A 22,516-nucleotide genomic window follows, 5' to 3' on the forward strand; every position below is an offset into this window, starting at 1 on the left:
TCACCAACACCACCCCATAAAAAATTCCGAAATAAACTCCCAATTCTCTTTTCAACCCTTGCAGGAAGAGGAAAAAGAGAAAGGAAATACGTAGGCAGGTTAGACAAAGTACTTTTAATAAGAGATAATCTACCCCCCTTAGACAAATAAATCCTCTTCCAACCTGCTAACCTCCTTTCAATTTTTTCAATCACCCCATCCCAAATGTCCACAGCTTTAAAAGAAGCCCCCAAAGGAAGCCCAAGATATCTCAAAGGCAAAGAAGAGATCCTACACCCCAATAAATTTGCCAAATCTGATAAATTCTGAACAACACCCACAGGAACAATTTCAGATTTTGATAAATTAACTTTTAACCCCGAAACAGCTTCAAAACACAGTAACAGAGCTCTTAAAGCAAGTAAATTATCAGAATCAGGCTCACTAAAAATCAGGGAATCATCAGCAAATAATAAATGAGAAATCTTCAGATTATTCCTATTCTCGTTACCCACCACAAAACTAGACAGAAAGTTACCCTCCACAGCCTTGTCTATCATTCTACTAAAAGCATCCATGATCATAACAAAAAGAAAGGGGGAAATAGGATCGCCTTGCCTCAAACCACGAGAACTACAAAAGAAACCAGCTGTTTCTCCATTCACCAACACAGAAAATTTAGGAGTCGAAACACAGAACTTTATCCACGAACACCATTTAACTCCAAAACCATATCTCCTCAACAAATAATCAAGAAAATCCCAGCTTACATGATCATAAGCCTTTTCCATATCCAACTTGACGAGAATACCAGCCTTCCCCGATTTAAGTCTGCTTTCCAAACACTCATTAGCAATTAAAACAGAATCTAAAATCTGCCTTCCTCTCACAAAGGCATTTTGAGACTGTAAAATTATCCTCTCCATCACCCTACTTAACCGATTAGCCAACACTTTAGAAACAATTTTATAAACACCATTCACCAAACTGATAGGTCTAAAATCTCTTATCTCCACAGCCCCAGCCTTTTTCGGAATCAGAGCAATGAAAGTCGCATTTAAACTCTTCTCAAACCTCATAAAGGAGTGAAACTCAGCAAACACCTTCATGACATCATCTCTAACAACATCCCAGCACTCTTGAAAAAAAGCCAAAGAGAACCCATCTGGACCCGGAGCCTTATCTTTTTCCATACCTTTTACCACATCCAGAACTTCTTCTTCTTCAAACTCTCTTTCCAGCCACACAGCATCAGCCTGCTCTATAGAATTAAAAACAAGGCTATCCAAATTTGGTCTCCACGAAAAATTTTCTGAAAACAACTTCTCATAATAATTCACAATATGGGCCTTAATATCATCCTGATCTGAAAACAATCTGTCACCTTCACGAAGGACCTCAATCGCATTATATCTTCTATGAGAATTTGCCAATTGATGAAAAAACTTGGTACACCTGTCGCCTTCCTTCAGCCATAACGCCCTTGATTTTTGCCTCCATGATATCTCATCCATTAAAGCTAAATTTTCCAGATCTGAAACCACCCCTAGTTTTCTGGATCTATCCTCTTCCGAAAACAACCCTTGGACCTCCTCCTCTTCCAAAATACACAATTCCTCCATTAACCACTTCCTTTTTGTATCCAACAACCCAAATTCCTCCTTATTCCACTTCTTTAAATCATTCTTTAAAGATTTTAACTTACTAGCCAAAACAAAACTAGGAGTGCCAGAAAAAAAGTAGGAATTCCACCATCATCTAATTTTATCCCCAAAACCTTCAACCTTTAACCACATGTTCTCAAACTTGAAATAACTTCTTCTACTCACAGATCCGCCACAATTCAACATAATAGGGAAATGATCTGAACAAAGTCTCTGTAAAACCTTCTGCTTCATACCAGAAGAATGGGCCTCCCAAGAAGGCGAAACCAGAAACCTGTCCAACCTTGAAGAAGATCTTCCATTAGACCAAGTAAAGTCACCTCCCACCAAAGGTAAATCAATCAAATTTAAATCAAAAATTAAATCTGAGAAGGAAGCCATAGCACTTGAAAAAAATGAAACCCCCGACCTCTCACTAGGAAACCTATTAAGATTAAAATCCCCTCCAAAACACCAAGGTAGATTCCACCAACTGTAAACGCCCGACATTTCATCCCATAATTGGTATCTCCCACAATCCACATTAGGGCCATATATCCCAGCAAAAGCCCACTCAAACCCATCCTCAATGTTCTTAAAATGACACGATACCAAGAATTCTCCCACCAAGTGATCCAACATCTCCACCACCCTCCTATTCCACAAAATAATGATACCACCCGAAGCTCCATTAGAAACCAGCTCTACCCACCCCACACTACTACAATTCCACAAACTCTGAACTATGGCTTGATTCACAAATTTCAATTTGGTTTCTTGGAGACAAATAACATTAGCCTTCCACTGACGCAACCAATTTTTCACCCTAAGACGTTTCCTATAATCATTTAAACCCCTAACATTCCAAGAAATAATAATAGGCTTCATTACAAACCATTGACAGCCCTTTCCTTACCTTTATCCCTCCATCCACACCCATCCCTGGACTTATAATTAATAGAGCATTCCAACCTTTTAAGCTCCCTCTCTTTCTTTGCAGCAGACTTGGCCAAAGCAGGTTGACCCGCTTCTATAGCAATCAAAAGAGCTCTGAATTGTTTTTCAAAACCTTCACAAGAAATACCCACACAATCTCTAATCTCTTCCACCTTTCTCAGAACCCAATCAGAGGAATTACAAGGCCATTCTAATTCTGGATTAAAAGAACTCAATAGAACAGGACTTAAATCCTCACTAGATTCTACAAGCTCCCCTGACTCACAAGAAACAGAGTCATCACCTCTCCCCTCCACCATTAGTAAACCAGAATTATTCAAATAAGTACTGGGAACCTCTTCCACATCAGAATCACTTCTCTCAATCCCTATACCATTCTCCCCAATAACCTCAGCCCCTGCTGCACGATTCACATGGTCCACAGACTTAACAACCAACTCAGAATTCAACCCCAAAAGCTTCACCGAAGACACACCCACCTCCTTTCCCTCCTTCTCAAGCAAACACAACATCGGAGTACTACTAGCAGGCCCCGCCACCTCCTTCGACCCCTTCTTAGAAGACAAAGACTGAAACAAAGTCATCTCCAAACCAGGTTGGAGCTTCAAAAGCTCCACATCAGAATCGAACCCCTCATTACTGTTCAAATCCGAAGAACGCAACTCCTGAATATTTCCCGTCGAATCACCCCCCACCGGCAACCTTATTTGTGATGATGTGCCAGTATTCTGCACTGTACACTTCACCGAAACCGAAGGAAGACACCCAATGCCATTCGGTCGATAGCCATCTATAGATCCCCCTCCCTTATCACTTTTCACGACCTCAGAACTCATCCCCTGAACAGTCCCCGACAGTTCACACCTCGCCGGCGATCCAGTGTGTAAAGCTGAGCCATGCCTCTGAACAAAGGGAGCCACCGAAGATAAGAGAAGAGACCCAGAAACCATCGGACACACGCAATCTTTAGGATCTCCTTCAAAAACACTGTTCACTCCCACAGAACTCGACGCCTGAGCATTCCCCGACTGACCGCGCCCCTCCGACGACCTACTCTGTGACGGTGGGCTAGGCCTTTGACCCGCAACGTCCACGGTATTAAACCCAAAAGCTACCGGGCGAGTCGCAAGGCTCAACTTATTTGGGCCTCTTGACGGTCCAACTACTTTACACCCACCAGACTTAACCGGCAAAAGCCCACCCGGCCCATTACCCCCATTTAACAAAATACCCAATCCTTCATCTACAGATAAAAGCAAACTTCCAATTTTATCCTTCCAAGTCATTAACTCCGCACGGATATGCCAGAGAGACCCCTCGACTTCCCCAACTTTTCTTCTCATCTCGGAACTCCAATCGTCACCCTCGTTAGCAAGAAGACGATGACTGTTCTTCTCCTTCAAGCCATCTCTTCCAGTCGATTCTACCATTGCACTCCTAAAATTATTTTTAACACCTGTTGCAAGGTTCTTAACAGCAGCTAAATAAGGAGCTTCTCTAGGATGATATACCTTCGCGTCACCAAGAGGACCTCTGTTTTGTTGAACAGAAACAGAGGATCTGGATCCAACAATCTCACGCGACTTCTTCACAAAACTAGACCAGCCATATCCATTTCTCCCTTCAGGAACGACAATAATACCCTTTCCCTTACCTTCTCCCACTTCTAACAACTTAATGAACCTTCCATAAGAATTACGAGAAAGTTGAATAACAAATACTCTACTACCCTCCCTTCTGGACTGATAAAAAGCTCCATTTCCTGAAAAACCCAGACAACCCTCAAACACCTTCGCAATCCAAACCACCGCATCTCCACCAAGGTTAAGAACCTTAGTAAATCTTCTACACTTTTCCACTATACTATAAAGATTACCCCCCTTCCTTCTAAACTCAAAAAATTTTGCTTCAACCCCAAAACAACACTCCATCGACACCACCACCTAACACCCAACAAAAAAACCAAAGAACACAGGAGCTAAAGAAAAAACAAGATAAAAAACGAAAGATTAACGAAAATTCCCGGCGAGAAGCGCCGGGAATATGCACCAAAAGGTCATGAGAGAAAGAAAGAAAAGAGAGACTTTACAATAGCTGGAGAGAATTGAGTGGTCATACGTAGAAAAAGTGTTGCTGCCATATGGAAGATGATTTGTTTGTGCTTGATGTGGTTGTCTTTGGTTGGAAAGGAATGGGAGATGCTTTGTAGACAAAGAATACTTAATGGGAGAACTTTGGGATTTCTTCTTTAGTACTTTGTGTTTGTGGGCTAAGGCTCTTGTATTGAATGATGATAATTTTCAGGATTTGCTTTAGTCTCTTTTCGTTTCTAATGTGAAGTAGGTATTTCCTTTGTATACATCATGTGTACTTGGGTTTTGCCTATTATTGGTAATAAAATTTTCTTATTAAGGGCAGGTTTGGTAATAAAAAAATCTCAACTCAAATTCAAAATTCTCATCTCATCATTACAACTTTCTTAAATTTCCACACAAAATATAATAAATAATTCAATTTTTTCAAATAGAACTGTTAAAAAAAAATGTATGAAAGAAAAAGTCTCTAAACCCTCTCGATGAGTGTTCCCTATTATCAAAACGGCGACCATTTCTCTCGTTCCAAGTACACCACATTAAACATAGAGGGAGGTCGAGATATTTCATGGGCAAGGAAGATACCTTACACTTAGAATGCTAGCCAAGTTCTCCGCATCAGGAATATTTCCTAATAGAACCAATTCTGACTTTGCTAGATTTATTTTCAAACCAGAAACAGCTTTAAAGCACTATTAAAGGCCTTGGTTGACACTACAAAGAATAAGGGTATCATATGCAAATAAGAGATGAGCAATATTGGTGTGCCAATGTTTGTATCCTCCACAGAAAACCCATGGAGAAAGGACCACATACAATACCAATAATCATTTTGTTGAGAGTTTTCATATCAATAACAAGAAGTTGGGGAGATAGTGGATCTCTGTCTCATCGGGAGCTATTGAAAAAAGCTTATTGCTGTGCCTTCCATTAATATAGTGAAGTGAACTTTCAAAATACAGTGTGCTATACAAGAACATTTCTCCCCAAAGCCGGCTATATGAAAAACGCAGACTAGAGTGGAGGATCACAAAATGCAATACAACAAGGGGCGAACCATAATAAGTAGATAAAAGCAAAAAATTCCAGTTCACTAAATCATAGGCCTTCTCCATATCCAACTTGCAAAGTATTCTCATTTCTTCTGACTTGTGCCTACCATCCAAGCATTCATGAGCAATAAGCACCAAATCTAGGATGTTATCTTCTTACAAAGTGGTTTTGGGGCTTCGGTACATTCTTCTCCATTATTGGTCTCAATCTATTTGCCAAGCCTTTTGATAGAATTTTATACACCCCATCCACAAGGCTAATGGGACAGTTATCTCTTACCTTTATTGTACCAGGTTTTTTTTAGGTAAAATAAGAATTTATTGAATAAAATAAATAGGTAAGCCTGAGTAGACAGGAAGTATGCAAAGAGAACACCCAGTTACAAGTTAGGGGCTAGATTGGGGATACCAGAAAATCATGAAAGCTAGCTCCATTAAGAACAATAACAAAAGCCCACTAGGATAAAGTGTGGAAAACTCTTCTTGTACCAGGTTGTTTAGGAAGGAATGATTGCTACAAAGGTTGATTTGAGGCATTTTTCAACCCTTTCATTAGCACATAACTCTTGAAAAAGACCCTTGTGATGTCATCTTTAACCACTTCCCTTGGAGGAATTCAATAAAAAATCCATTGAGACTTGGAGCTTTGTCACTAGCCATGCTTTTTACCACTTAATCTCCATCTCTTCAAACAGCCTCTCAAGCCTCCCTACTCCTTGTTGGTCTATGGTTTCAAATAGTAAGCCATCAAGCTTTACCTCCACACAAAGTGTTCAAAAAGTAGGAGCTGATGATATTGTACGATATGATCCTTGATTTCGAGAGGGGAAGAGTTGGTAGATCTCTTCTGTTACATTGTGATGTAGCAAGGATCTTATGGAATGAGGTGTTTGCTTGTTCGACAATGGTCTGGGTGATGCCAAAAACGGTTGAGGCAGCGTTGGCTAGTTGGCCAAGCATAAGAGACAGGCAACCGATTAAAGCTATGTGGAAGATGATCCTTATTTGCATTTTGTGGAGTTTGTAGTGGGAGCGCAATGAACGGACTTTCAAAGACCAGGAAAGATCATTGGAGGAGCTTAAAATTTTATTCTTTAGAACTCTTTGTAGATGGGCCATAGTTGTAGATTTTAATGGCATGGCCTTTCGAGATTTTCTTGCCTCTAATGTGCCCACTTAGGTGGGGGCATCGGAGTTGTAATTCAGATGTTGCCATTCTTTGATCAATAAAATTATTTATTTATCAAAATGATCCTTGATTTCGGGTGGATTTGAAGGGATTGACGTTTCGCAAAGCCTGTTGTGTGGTGAAGATAACTAGTAGGTGCACACAGTTTGGAGCCGTGAGGTACCATAAGCAAGACTCAAAGATGATGCATGATGTTTTTATGAAAGAAAGTATGTCGTTTTTTTTTATGAAAGATGATGAGGAATCTAGACGGGAGAAAAGAAATACAGTTTTATGAAAGCAAGCTGAAATTCATGCATATATACTCATGTTTATTATTTAGTCATGTTTTTATTATCTCTGTGTATGTTTGTGGCATAACTTACTCATGTTTCTAGAAATCTCACCATGGTAGTCCCACTACCATTCCTACCCTGGAATGGTAGAACCATCCATCATCATCATCTCAATAGCATTGTACCTCCTATGTGGGTTAGCAACTTGACGAAAGAACTTAGTGCATTTATCCCCTTGCCTCACCCATAATGCCTTTGAATTTTGCCACCAAATAGGTAACCCTTTCAAGGTCTACAGTCACCTGAGTTTTCAATGATTTCCCTCCCATCTTCAGATAGAGCTTTCTCCTCCTCCAAACCCTCTAGACCCTATAGCTCCTCCAAGAGAGTTCTTTTGAATTGGTCAGGCCTTGGGTTTGCTCCCCAATGGTCACTAGTTCGAGTCCCCTCATAGCCACTGGAGGTTTACTTGGCCGTTAACTTTAGGGCCCCATGGGATTATTCGAGGTGTTTGCAAGCTGGCCCAGACACCCAAGGATATAAAAAAAAAGAAAAATACTTGTTCATTCCATACGTTATCTCTTTTCTCAATGCCTTCAGTTGCAAGCCTTGATGTAACTTAGGGATCCTTGGAAGAGGTAAGAAGACCTCCGTTGCATGATTTTATCAACAAAGCTTTCAGATTTCAACCACATGTTTTCAAACTTAAAATATCTACAACCCCCTTCAATGCCCCTGCAATTTAGGGTGATGGGAAAGTGGTTTGAACATAACTTGGGAAGCCCTTTTTGAATTAGATCCGAGGAATGTGCCTACAAGTAAGTAGATACTAGGGATATATGAGTTCTTGATTATGATGGGTTATCTTGATTGCTGGACTAGTGAAAGAGCCACCTACTTGAGAGATATTCGAAAGGTAAGTTCACCATAGCTGAGTTGATGCTAGATTCGCCTTTCACTCGTGAACCAAGTGACATTGTAATCACCTCCTATGCGCCATGGTGTGCCCCAGGAACTACAAAGACCTGACAACTCATCTCACAATAATCTGTTTTGATAAGAACTCATCTCACAATAATCTTATTGTGTTATCAAGATTTAGGCCATAAACACCCGCCATATTTTAAATTTTTAAAGGAATAGGGCCCCATCTCCTCTGTTTGTTGTCGGAGATGGTTATACATCTCGATTTTGCATCTTAAAAGGCATGCTTAATTGAAATTAGGAATGTTGAGGAGGAGCAACAAGAGGCATGCAGTTTCCCTTCTGAGAGTGTCATAAATAGTTGGTTTATTGTTAGAAATGTACCTGTTCTCCATATATGTTTTTCAAATGTTAAACTATTTGCCAAAGTTTTCTGGAGTTCTATTTGCACATTTCAGTATCCTAGATCTTATATGTTTAGTTTTATAAAACATATGTTTTACAATTGATTTTTCATTTTAACCCCAAGGGGTTGGCCCAAGTGGTGAGGGCTTTGGTCTTGGGGTATCACTCCTTCAAGATCCAAGATTCAACACCTTATGGGTGCAAACAATCCTTTGCGGCCATACTCCCTGGCGAAAAGCCAGCAATTTAACCAGTTCCAAGTAGGGAAACTTTTGAGGGTGTGGTGCATGGGACCGGGATTTACTCTATGTGGGTGGGTCCGAAGGGCCTTGCCTTGAAGAGGTTCCCCGATATTAAAAAAAAAAAAATGATTTTTCATTTTTGTTTGCAGGACCCCAATGAGGCTGATGAGACTGAAGATTGTTTGCGGAAGCATTCACCTAAATGTGAAGGTTTACCTCTCTGACTCCTTATTTTGGTTTACTTATAAAAAAAAAAAATTCTTCTTTGTTGGTCTAAAAGATGTTCTAATTTCTACTTATAAAAAAAAAAAAAAATTGTTCTAATTTCTTTTGCTGTGGTTTTAAAAATTGTTCATGTTCTTGGTGACCTGTGCAGTGTTGGGTTTTAAATTTTCATATTGATGTGTTTGAATATGGCAGTTGTCTCTATGCTTGTTGATTATGTCTAATCTGATATTTGGAATCCTATTAAATTCTGTTCTCTATTTCTCTTATCTTTCTCAACTTTAGAAATTGGAGTTATTAACAGAAAGATACGATTCAGGTTCACTCATGAAAAAGATGCAGTTGAGGTTTTTATTTCCTATAAAAAAGGGAAGATATGGTTCGGGTTTTTGGTATTTCCTTTTAGCATTAGAAGTTAATCATTTTGGCTCTATTTGTTTTGGTCAAAAGTATTTCCAGGGAAGTGCTTAATGGTACCAATCAAGAAAAGGGAAGGTGTTCAATGGTAAGAAATAATTTTCAGCCATGGAGCAGACGATTGAGATCATAAAGTAATTTAAAAATATTCATATTGGGCTTTTCTATGGGCAGTCCTTCGTATGGCAGCGTTAATGTTTCTCATCTACTCTTTTGCGGATGACACTTTAATCCTTTGTGAGCCAAATTCTGATCAGATCCGTTCTCTACGGGCTCTCCTGCTATGTTTTGAAGCCGTATCAGGCCTAAAGGTGAACTTATCAAAGTCTGAAATGATTCCTGTTGGTATGGTCAATAATATAAGGGATTTGGCTGATATTTTGGGCTGCAAAGTCTCTAGCTTGCCTTTGAAGTATCTTGGTCTCCCTTTGGGAGCACATCACAAATCCAAGGCTATTTGGGATGGGATTACAGAAAAGATTGAATGTCAATTGGCTGGTTGGAAAATGATTTATCTGTCCAAAGGTAGTAGGATCACTTTAATCAAGAGCACCTTATCTAATATCCCAACCTTTATCTATCTCTTTTTCCTTTGCCTGCAGGAGTGGCTAATGGAATGGAAAGGATATTTCGTGCTTTCTTGTGGGTTGTATGGTGAATAAGCAGAAATTCCATTTGCTTAAGTGGGATAAGATTTGCACTCCTCTTTCATTGGGAGGTTTGGGGATTAGAAAGCTGAAAACTTTCAATAAGGCTCTTTTAGGAAAATGGTTGTGGAGGTATCATCATCAAGAAGGGGATTCTGTTTGGAAAATTGTTATTGATGCAAAGTATGGGAGTTCTTGGGGTGGTTGGTGCTCCAACGAAGTAAGAGGGGTATATGGTGTGGGAGTGTGGAAATTCATCCATAATGGATGGGGGGAGTTCTTCAGAAATTTCAGATTTGAGGTGGGTAGGGGAAACCAGATTAGTTTTTGGCATGATTTGTAGTGTGGAGATGAGGCCTTGAAGAATGTTTTCCCCTCTCTTCAGAATTGCTTCAAATAAAGGTGCTTCCATGGCTGATTACTTGGATGGTTCTGCTGGTTTTATTCTGTGGTCAGTATGTTTTATTAGAGATGTCCAAGATTGGGAAGTGGGGGACATTTCTGATTTTTACAGCTTGCTTTATGCTTTAAACATAAACTCTGGAGGGCAAGATATATTTTTTTTTATAAGTAAAAATATTATGTATATTAATAACAATAGGTGTAATGAAGTATAACTGGACGTATACCAGAAAACACTTAGCCCATACTAGAGAGCCCCTAATGGCCAATAAGCCCGTGAGTGTTAGAAATCCATCCAGAATACACCAAGCCCGAATGGGAATAGAACACACCTCCCCAAGCCCAATCCCTTGTTTCTTGTAAGACTAATACTCCACCTGAAACCTCCGCTATGAGGACGGCTTCATAATGCACTCCCTTTAGGTGAGGTTTGGATAGTGAGTTGAGATAGGATAAGTTGAGATAAAAGTTGAAAGTTGAATAAAATATTGTCAAAATATTAGATTAATGATTAGATTAAATGAGATGAAAGTTGAAAGTATTGTCAAAATATTGTCAAAATATTTTGATTATATTAGATTAATGATTAGATTAGATTTGATAAAATATTGTCAAAATATTGTCAAAGTTGAAAGTTGAAAGTTGGGTGTGAATTTTGAAAAGTTGTAATGATTAAATTAGATGAGATGAGTTGAGATCAACTCTAAATCCAAACGGGGGCCTTAGTCTTCCCTTGACTTGAACTACCTCCCTTAGCATCTTAGTTGATTGCCCAAGAAAGATGCTTTAACTCCCTACTTTTCTTAAATCTTGATTTGGTTTCAAGCAGTTGGCCCCGCCTTAATCGTAATGAGTAGTGCTTTAAATTGGTCTTCATATCTCATATGAAATCCTCACACAATGTTGAATTTCGTTAACCTTATGCAGAACCCAATCTGATGGTGAACCTGCTATATTTTTTATTGGAGGAAGTGAAATCAGGGGAACTTTTTTCTTTGTGGTATGAGGTTATTAGTTGGACTGGTATATTTTGGGTGATGCCTAAGGAAGTAGTTGATCTACTTGCATGTTGGAATGGTTGTGAGGTGAGGAAAGATGTTGCTAGGTGGAGAATGATTCCTTTGTGTTTAATATGGTGTCTATGGCTGGAAAGAAATGGGAGATGTTTTAAAGACAAGGAGCGCTTTTTTGAAGATCTTCAAAACTTTTTTTTTTTATACTTTGATTTTGTGGGCTAAGATCTTTGTAAGGAATGATGAGAATGAATCTATTTCTGTTTTAGTTTTCCCGTTTTCTAGATTGTAGTAGGTATTTCCTTTGTATACTTCCTATATACTTGAGCTATGGCTATTCTAGATAATTAAATTCTTATTCTTATAAAAAAAAAAAAAAGCGATAAGGGGAACAACATTATCCACAGACACAGTTCCCAACTGCACTCTCGACCCTAAACATTCCTCCTCACAATGCACCAATGACAAATCCATAATTTCCTCCCCACCATATCCTGTATTCAAATCCCAAACCTTCTCAACAGCTATATTGTTGCTGTCCATTGTTGTTGTCACCATTAAAGGCTTCTTCACCTTCGGCATAGGTGTCGTTGTTCCATTGATGAGAACATTGCTTGTAGGTGCTCCACCACCCAACAACCCTTTCTGTGCCACTTTGTCAGAACCTACTATTCCCTTAGGAGGCATAGAACAGGTAGGGGAAGCACTACCTTTTATTACCCCATTTTCAGCTTATGAAAAAGGCTCATCTGCTCCTTCAAAAGTACTCAAAACTCTGGAAGAACCCCCATCTTTAACTGAGAGTGAACCCTGGAAAAAGGTACCTACCCATTTACTTTGGAATCAGTTTGGTAATAAGAAATTCTCAGTTAGATCTTTATACAAGGTCTTGGCATCACATTCTTCTACTGACTTTTTCCCTTGGAAAAATATTTGGAGATGCAAGGTGCCTCTTAAGATGGCTTTCTTCGGGTGATTGGCTTCTCATGGGAAAATTCTTACCATTGACAAGTTAAGAAAGCGTGGTATTGTTGCAACGGATTGGTGCTTTATGTGCAAAAGATGTGGTAAATCAGCGGATCTTCTTCTTTATTGTGATGTGTCGAAGGCTTTGTGGGACGCGGTCTTTGCTAAGGCGGAATTGCTTGGGTGATGCCTAAGAGGGTGGTGAACCTCTTGGCGTGTTGGAGAGGGATTCTAGGAAATTGTCAAATAGCAACCGTTTGGAAGTTGGTACCTCTTTGTCTTATGTGTTGTATTTGAAATGAGAGAAATGAGTGTTGTTTTGAGAATCGAGAACGATCGGTGGAAGGGATTAGAACTTTCTTTTTTCATATTTTGTTGCTTTGGGCTTTAGTATTGTATTGGATGGGAATAGTCTTAATGACTGTTGTACTGTATTTCAGGGTTAGCTTGTAATTAGGTGTTTATCTCTTGTACACTTCCTGTGTATTTGGGCTATGCCTAATTACGTTTTTTTAATAAATTTCTTACTCATCAAAAAGAAAAAAAAACAAGTATTTTGTAAGTTAAGATACCTTAACAACCAATTTTTTGAAAAGGGTGCTAACAATCGGTGTCATTAGAAGTATGCCCAGGTCCTCTTAAACTGCATAGTGTCTAGAGATAAAGAATGTAATGCTATTGTCAACATCAGTGTCAGTTTCACCATGATGGCATTTGAACAACCCTGGTATGTTGACCTGAGCTAGTTATGATATGATCGTGTATGAGGTTGCTGGAGAGGAAGATAGAGATGATTGTTTGTTTCTATGTTGATTGAAAATGACATTTATAAGATAATTCTTTTGAAGAGCAAAGAGACCTATAATGGAGTTGTGAAAGATCCTGATGCTGGAAAATCTCAGAAGGTCGGTACTAGATTGGCGCTGCATGTTAGACGAGCAGTTTGGTGGAGATGCCAGTGTGCTGCAAAGAGTATTTTTTGGGCACTTGTAAGGTTTGAATTACAGCACTGTTCCACTGTCCTACATGGAGTGTTTAGTTGGGAAAAAATAGATGGATAGTCTGGGGCTATGAGCTTCCTGCGACTTTATTGAGTTTTGCTTTTGAGTTCACACTCATTGGCTGCTTTCATTACAAGATTCTTCTTTTTCCTCAATTCAAATTTGAGCACCCATTTTTTTTCTTCTTTTGTATCCCTTGTATTTCTTTCTGTTACCTTGGGTGCTTCTGATTTTTACAGTGTGTTTTTGTGGGGTCTCCTTTGATACAAATAGCATTTTTTGGACAGGCAATGCAGCTAGAACCTCAAATTGCAACCTTCCCAAGAGTGTTCAATTGGAGGAGATTGCCAGTCCTGGGCAGAATGCTCCAGTGAATGGAGAGCATGTAAATTCAGTAGTCTCTGATATCATGTAAGATTTGCAAAGAACCTTCTTTCATCTGTTGAATGTAAATGTTTTTATTTTTATATTGTCATTGTTTGAGCCCTGGCAGGCTACATTTTGTTATTCTAAATGATCTTCTTCGATTTTTTTTTTTTTTTTTGTCCGTTCATTTAATGTAGGAAAACAGAAGCAGTTTCTAGTTTTTACATCCACCCATATATTACCAAGAAATTATTGCAGATAGAATTGGGGATGCTTTCAAAGAATCCAAGAAACAATTTTGATGGTAATGTTTCTTCTGTTCTCTTCATGTTTTTTGGATAATTCTAACTGGTGCTTCCCTTGGCAGATTCAAGGGAGAGTGAACTCTCTCGGTTGGAGGCTTCTTCCAATGCCAGTGTTTGCTGTAATCACCAAAATCAAGATTCAAAATGCAATAACATGATTTGCAAATCTGATGGATTACATTTAGACCAGTTGATTACGGCCATGAAAATGGGAGTTTTAGACTCATCTCCAGAAGATGAAGTGGAAGGGGAAATTATTTATTTTCAGCATAGGTTAATTGGCAATGCGGTTGCAAGAAAGCAGTCTACAGGTCTCTTCCTTTTGTGCCGTTTATCCTTTAGAATATTTCGAGATTTTAATTTGCTTATTTATTCTTCTACTCTTTTTGGTTGGAGTTTTGGGAAGTAGTGTTATTTTTTTTCCTGATTGGCAATTGTGACATGTAACCTTAACTATTGCATTGGGTATGAATCTATTTTGCAGATAACTTAATTTGTAACGTTGCTAAGAGTTTACCACAGGAGATTGACATGGCACGGTGGCAAAGATGGGACTCTGTGCTTGTCAATCAGTATCTTGGTGACCTTAGAGAGGCCAAAAAACAGGGTAGGAAAGAGAGAAAGCATAAGGAAGCACAAGCCGTGCTGGCTGCTGCAACTGCTGCTGCTGCAGCATCCTCTAGAATTTCTTCATTTAGGAAAGATGCGTATGATGACCCAGCTCAACAGGAGGTTATTAATTTGTATCTCTAAAATTTTTACCCTTTGCATGTGAAGCAAATAATTTTTAGTGTTGTGATCTCTTTGATAAGTTACATCTCTTTTTCTCCTTTTCAGAGTCCAATGATTTTGAATACCTCTAATAGTGGGAGGTCTGGCATCAGCATGCAGTTGATGCCTCGGAAAGAGATGCTTTCAAGGCTTGCTGCCCCAAGGCTTTCATTAGAAAAACAAACTGATTTTGTTAATTCAACATCTGATCTTTCTAAGGAACATCCTAGATCGTGTGATGTCTGCCGTCGGTCTGAGACACTATTAAATCCCATATTAGTCTGTTCAAGTTGCAAGGTTTTCTAGCCTTAGCCACAAATTACTCCTTGAAAGACTTGATATTCTCTCTGCTCGAGTTTTAATGATATCTTTTTTCACAGGTTGCTGTTCACTTGAGTTGCTATCGTAGTGTTAAAGAATCTACTGGGCCATGGTACTGTGAATTATGTGAAGAGTTATTATCATCTAGAAGCTATGGAGCTCCAACTGTCAATGTTTGGGAGAAGCACTTTTTTGTTGTGGAATGTGGTTTATGTCGTGGCACTACTGGTGCTTTTAGGAAGTCTTCAAATGGTGAATGGGTCCATGCCTTTTGTGCTGAGGTGAAGTTTTTTCTCTTGTCTATTTGATTCACTATTATTTTTCTTCTCTTATACTTAATTTTATATTCTTTCTCATATTTTAGTGGGTCTTTGAATCAACATTCAGAAGGGGACAAGTGAATCAAGTTGAAGGAATGGTATGTGTATGTTAAGTTGTCAAAGAATCACATTATACATAAATTAGGTTAGTAGTGTGAATGTGTGCTTCTGAATGTATTTCTAGTGTTTGAATCTGGATGAGGCTTGGTACTTGTGCTTTGTCCATAACATTTGTGCAAGTTTTAGGTGTAAGTCTGCAGTATCTTTTTTTCTGACACCTTACTTTTTTGTGATTAAATGCAGGGGACAATTTTGAAGGAGGCTGATGTTTGCTATATCTGCCATCGCAAACTTGGTGTCTGCATAAGGGTTAGTGTCATCAGAAAGTTTTTTTGCTTTCATATTTTGTATTGGACTTCATGGACTGATAAAAAACAAATCTTCTGTATTGGACTGCATGGGGCTCTTTCCAAGTGAGATCATTGATAGTTAACCAATCATGATTTCTTTTTCTGCAGTGTAACTATGGTCACTGCCAGGCCACATTTCATCCAACATGTGCCAGGAGCACTGGCCTCTACATGAATATAAAGAATTTGGGTGGAAAGTTTCAGCACAAGGCTTACTGCGAAAAGCATAGCTTGGAGCAGAGGGCAAAGGTCTAATATTTTCAGTGTAATTTAGGTGCATATTTTTGGTCCATCATGATTTTCATGTCCTGAACAATCTAGCTGTGCAGGCTGAGACCCAAGAACATGGGATTGAGGAGTTTAAGAGAATCAAGCAAATTAGGGTAAGGGTTTTCTCTAGTAAATAGTTTATTTTGCTTTAGCTTGTTGCGTTGTTATCTGGTTGTACACTTATCTATATTTTGTATTTACACTTAAGATTCATCCAGGCAGGTGTTGTTCATGTTGCTATCTTTGCTGAAGGGGCTGAAATGTTGGGAGTTTTGAAATTACTGTCTCAAAGTTATTTCTTTTTTGACAAGTGAGATAATTTTATACCGATCAAAAAGTAAGATAATTTTATCATTGAGCAATAAGGTACTATCTAAGTGCACGGGGCATATACAATAGATACACCTAACAGATACACCTAGTTAGGTGTATCTATGATAAACCTAACTAGGTGTATCTATGATGAAGTGTTCTAAGTAGAAATTCTTTAGCTCCTCCACAGCCTTCTTACAATCCTCGAAATTTTGGTCATTTCTCTTCTTCCATATGCACTACTTTTAGACAAATCAGGATCATCTTCTAATAGGCTTCACTCTGTTGACTGTCAAACCAGCCTTTCCAGCATTTTTTTTAGGTAATCAAGAAATTTTATTTATAGGAAAATGAGGCATAGCCCAAGTAAACATGATGTATACATGAGAAGTACCTAACTAGGGTTTACAGCCAAAAGTAGAAAATCCTGGATTTCAAGTCCATTAAAATAAATGACCCCCGCCCATAAGAACAGGGTTTTAAAGAAGAAAAATTTTAAGTTCATCCATTGTCCTCTCACGATGCTCAAAGCTCCTATAATTTCTCTCCTGCCAAATGCACCAACACACACATATAGGGGCCATCTTCCATATTGTTTCCACTTATGGATTACCTTGGAGTCCTCTCCAGCTTGGTAGAAAATCCACCAGCCTGCGTGGCATGACTCACGGTTATCCTATTCCCATAAAAAAATCATCCCACAAGGTTTTGGCCACCTCACAGTGTAGAAGCAGGTGATCTACAGATTCCCCATCCTTTTTACACATGCAACACCAATCGAACACCATTACATGACGTTTCCTAAGATTGTCTGGAGTAAGAATCTTGTCTAGAGAAGCAGTCCAAACAAAGAAAGCTGCTTTCGGAGGAGCTTTTGTCTTCCATATATTCCTCAATGGAAAAGTAGTTATGCCCTGGCTAGTTAGAACTTGGTAAAACGATCTTACTGTGAATCAACCTTTCTTGGAGGGTCTCCAACTGATCTTATCTATGTTCCCCTCATTCACCCTGATGGAATATAGTAAGGCAAAAAATTTGGAAATAACCTCCAACTCCCAATCTTGTGCTACCTAATGTAGCATACCTAATTTAAGCTAAGGAGGCTAAAGAGATCTGCCTCCTTAGCTTGTCCCAATGGAGTGATTGGTGATACATTGTTTCTCCATTCCTTCTACATATACAGCACTAGTTTATCTCCATAACCTGTTGCCTCCTTGTTATCCAATATAAGGATTTCCATAATGCTGCCACTCAAATGAAGAATGCCACTCTCATGGGAGCTGTATTCCAAATATTCTTCTGTTGGGACTCGGAAATGAGAACTTTCATATTGAGCACAAATATTTAATCTCTATCAGCATCTTCCAAAGGCTCTCTCTCTCTCTCTCTCTCTCATTAGCATGGAGTCATAACAACTTCTCCAGTAAAGCCCTGTTGAAAAGGGATCATTGTCTGCATCTCTAGGCCTCCACCTGTTACTAAGAAGCAGACTTGGTCCAACTTAACAAGTGAAATTTCTGCACCTCCCCCCACCCCCATTAAAATCCCTTTTCTAAACTTTCAATGTGGTTGTCTATACCTGCTGGAAGGTGAAATTTAGACAAAGTAAGCGACGGTCCGATTTGATGTACTCTCAATTGGCGTGATTCTGCAATGGCTTCCACTCTATCTTCATTCTATCTTCTCAAGAATACCTTTCCAAAGCTATTTCTCTCAAGTGAGAGGAAGATGATTTGTTTTGATATACTTCTGTTAACACTCATTTGTTAGCCCTTTCATTAGGTGCTTATTTGGGTTCTCCCATTCTTGGGTCAATATGACTCAATTCCAATTCCTCAACACTTTTTTATTTTTTTTGTTGGGGGGGGGGGGGGGGGGGGGGGGGTAAATTGGGAACTGCAATTTTTGCTTTAAGGTCTAAGAGATTGCTAAGGAAAATTTGAAAACAATGGTTGGGATTTAATGAAATCTACCACAGGAGTTATAGAGGGTCTTGCTCTTCATATATAATGCTTGTATGCTTTAGCTGCATCCCTTTCAGTCATTTTTTCTAAATGAATCTTGTCTCAGCTTATATTTGTTTTCAAGTTTTCCATGCCTTTTAACATGGCAAATTGGTTAAACAAATTGCAACTAAATTTTTTGTGGGGCGTGATAGGTGATGTATATAAGTACCATTTGGGAAACGGTTGAGTTCCCCGGTTAGGGACATGGGTAGTTGGAATCTGTTTTTATTTTCCTGAATCTAGATTTAGTGTGAATGAGTTTGGAGATTTGCGATAGACTTGATTTTCTTTTGAGGACTCGGGTGAAGAATGGGGAAGGGTTGGGGTCAATGGGGTTTTTGTTGAAGTTAGTGGAGTGACAGGGTAAAGCTTGTGGAGAAGTATTAGAAGTGACTGGGATGTTTTTTATTGGTTGCTAGCAGATATAAATCTGGAAAAAATCATCTTTGAAGCCAAATCCACATGTAACGCTTCATTTCTTTTAATGGGCCCTGCTTCCATTGCCATTAACACAGTTGACACACCCTAATAAAATCTGCCAGCAACTCGGAATAACTTTTCCACAAACCTCTCCCCCAAAACCACCAAACGAGTCTCCTATCTCCTCAGTAAGCCATGGCCGTGACTATCCAGAATTTTTGCACCAATAGCCGAGCTCTGTAATTGATCCTGCTTCACACCTGTTTTGCATGATCCTTCTCCAAGGGATATTGGTTATGGTGTTTTTTTCATTTGATTTAGGTCTTTTCATATATATACTCTGTAGCTACAAGTTGAAAGGTCAAGCGGTGTACTTTGTTCCTAGGTCCCATTTGTCTTCTATCTGTTGACTCACATGGGCTTGGCTGTGTAATTGTTTGGTGAAACTTAAAAGATTACTTATTTTATGTTGAATTTATTTCACTGTGTGCAAAATCTCTATATTTATGAGGTTCTATGTTTCCATTGAAACCTACCTTTTTATAGGTTCCCATCATGAATCAGCTTCCTTTTGGGTGTAGTCTGTAAGCTGTCAAGTTATTTGATCTAGATCTACCTACAAATATAAGCATAGTTTACTACTTAGGCAAATTATTGTGCATAGGGGTGAAAATTTTTTGGTCCAAACCGGAAAAACTGACCGGACCGGACCGAATTCACCCCTGCTCAGTCTTAGTCCATGGTAGCTCCAAAGTTCGGTTTTCGGTCCGGTCCCGGGGTGTAACTTTTTGGACCAGACTGGACCGAAACCGACCGAATCACTTACATATAAATTATATAATAGTTGTATAAGTTAATTATGTACTTTTTTCTAATCTGTCAACATTGACCATAGAAAATGTAAAATAATATATGCTATCAATTAAATAATATATCATACAATAAATCATATGATAATATATGTTATTATATGAAGATACATACTTTACTAAAACTAAGTTAGTAACTATTAACATCATAAATATAATTATAATTATTATTTTTTTAATAAGTTAGTTACATAACTTTAAAGAGCTCATTTAATTTTGACTTTACTAATTTAATTAATTTTTGTATTAATTTGTCTACCAAAGAAAGAAAAGAGGAAAAAAAAGTTTGTAGCTTATATGGACCGATAGCTAATAGTCCAGTCTGGTCCTTAGGGGTAATCGGTCTGGTCCAGTCTGGAAAAAAGGTAGAACAAAATTTTCGATCCGTGGCCCCGAACCAAACCAGACCGATTACACCCCTAATTGTGCATTAGTTATGGTTACTATCTAGTGTTTCATGCGATTCATACTTTTATCCTCTTTCACTGATTTTTCATGAAACTAGTTTATATTTCTTTATGTTTGCTTGTCCAATTCAAATCCCATGATTGATTCCTTTTATAAATACTTTTGTACAGGTTGAATTAGAGAGGTTACGCCTTATCTGTGAGAGAATAATCAGACGTGAAAAAAAGAAGGTAAGTGATTGTAGATTAACAATATTTCTGAGTAACTGTACATACATAAACATGTATATGTGATTATGATCAGAAGTGCTCTATAAGATCCCTATTCTCTTTGTACCATTGAGCCACTGGATCCTTAAACTGTTTTGTCTCAATCCTTTGAAGTTGATTTTATTCCTAGAATGTTTATCGGGAATGAGTACAAACAAAGGTATCTTTATCTACTATTTAGTGATACTTCAATGGCATTACTGGAATGATAAACGAAGTCAATTATCATTTGTAAAATATTTTGTTTGTAATGCTGAATTGTGATTTCAATTTCTCAAAAGCATCATTTTCTACTGCACCATGTCTCCCACTTATAGTTAGATCCTGGTACAGTCAAAATTCTTGATTTGTGGAACCCAGTAATTTAGAGAAAAGCCTACATTGCCCTTAACAATATATGAGTCGGTTTCATATGGTGACATGAAACGTGCCTCCCAAATTGATAAGCATTAGACCAACTTCCTTCTATTACGGATTTCGTGAATGATGTTCACTTTATAGCAAGCACAAGAATGATTTGGAAAAATAACAAATTATATTAGAATCCTGTTTCAGTGTATGCGTTTTCTAAATTCCAATAATGAAACCTGCTGAATTATGTGACCGAGATTTCTGAAGCATGATGAGAAACGGGATTCATAACTGGTCAAAAGATGATTTCTATGCCTGTAGCATAAAATCAAAAGCACTTCAGGAGTTGTTGGTGCCGGCCAATGCTAGTAGAAATGGCAGTGAGATATTTTGCAACCTCATCTTCAAGCTTAGTGGATGCAGCAATTACTGTTAAAATACTTAGAGAAACTAAACAGGAAGAGGAAAGTGAGAGGTAATTACAACAATATATGGGGTTTAAATTGCTTAGGGTTTTAGCATATGATTTTAGTAAAAAGATAGAGGTAGACAGAGCTTGAGACATCGAGTACGAGAATGCTCATGACTTTTTTGTTTTTTTGTATATGGGCATTTGGGTCTTTTCTCTTTGGAATCACAGTTGCTGTTACTCCCTTGCATCTGACATTTTTTTTTTAATAATATAAGTAAATCATGGATATTATTAAAAAAAAAAACTCAGATCATAGTCGAGTACACAAAGTATACAAGAGGAACACCTAACTAGGAATAGGAAAAGAAACAAGGCAGCTATGAACACTGTCCAGTTAAATCTCTAAAGGCTGTCCAAAGGATCAATGTCTTGAATAAAATGTTTTAAGCTTTCCATCATGAACTCATGATCATCATAGTTTCTTGCATTCCTGTCCCTCCAGACTCCTAATACACAACACTAGACATAAAGGGATCATTTTTCATATAGCTACAATTTATGGGTTGCCAAGTTGACCTAACATGATCAAGGAAATTATTCCGTTAAGGAACTGACAATCTTTCAATGGATTAAGTGATGGTCTACTGATTCCTCACTCTTCTTGCATATACAACACAGTCCATCACAAAGATGCCCTGGAGGGTGCCTTAGTACACCAAATACTTATCCAAGGGAAGGAATTACTTTCCTGAGATATCAAAACCTTCTAGAACAATTGAACAATGAACTTCCCTTTCTTGGTAGGGGCCTAAAGAATCTATTCTACATCACCTAGGCATAATCTAGTGGAATACAAGAGGTTTAAGAACTCTGTGAAGGTGTTAATCACCTAGTCATGAAGCTCTAATAAAGCTAATTCTCCACTAGGGAGATCCATAGGAGAACTCCCTGAGGGCTTCTGCAGATGCACAATACTATACATCTCTATGAAAGCTTCCTTGAGGGCCTTTTTCCCACACCAAAGGTCATGCCATAATTGAATCCTTGTGCCTTCTCCCACTTAAAGCCTAGTTTGACTAGAAAAAAACCTTCACTCCTTTCATGCTATTTATGCATAACCTTTTCTTACCTCCCAACCCAACCACAGCCAAATCTCGAACTCACTACAACTTTGCATGAGGCCTCCCCCTCATGTTAGTAACAACAAAGCGATTTCCTTTGGTGGGCATGTTAAACAAAATCCATCTCCATAAAAAGTTTCATCGCTTTGCTATGT

The 22,516-nt window shown here is 38.5% G+C and overlaps 1 protein-coding gene across 11 annotated transcripts in view; it reads left to right on the top strand.

The window, feature by feature from the left end:
- The window catches only part of LOC122310612, a 43,361-nt gene that overhangs the window by 16,401 nt on the left and 4,444 nt on the right, over positions 1-22,516 (top strand). For 10 of the 11 annotated variants that reach the window (XM_043124672.1, XM_043124663.1, XM_043124667.1 and 7 more), the window contains 12 exons: positions 8,909-8,969; positions 13,718-13,841; positions 13,994-14,100; positions 14,164-14,412; positions 14,586-14,833; positions 14,939-15,169; positions 15,253-15,474; positions 15,558-15,611; positions 15,817-15,882; positions 16,032-16,172; positions 16,253-16,306; positions 20,379-20,438. In XM_043124672.1, coding sequence (XP_042980606.1) covers positions 8,909-8,969; positions 13,718-13,841; positions 13,994-14,100; positions 14,164-14,412; positions 14,586-14,833; positions 14,939-15,169; positions 15,253-15,474; positions 15,558-15,611; positions 15,817-15,882; positions 16,032-16,172; positions 16,253-16,306; positions 20,379-20,438 — 1,617 coding nt within the window. The remainder of the gene's footprint in view (positions 1-8,908; positions 8,970-13,717; positions 13,842-13,993; positions 14,101-14,163; positions 14,413-14,585; positions 14,834-14,938; positions 15,170-15,252; positions 15,475-15,557; positions 15,612-15,816; positions 15,883-16,031; positions 16,173-16,252; positions 16,307-20,378; positions 20,439-22,516) is intronic. The other variant, XM_043124671.1, reaches the window with a different exon arrangement.

The sequence above is a fragment of the Carya illinoinensis genome, chromosome 5 (genome assembly GCF_018687715.1).
Source record: "Carya illinoinensis cultivar Pawnee chromosome 5, C.illinoinensisPawnee_v1, whole genome shotgun sequence".
Taxonomy (NCBI): domain Eukaryota; kingdom Viridiplantae; phylum Streptophyta; class Magnoliopsida; order Fagales; family Juglandaceae; genus Carya; species Carya illinoinensis.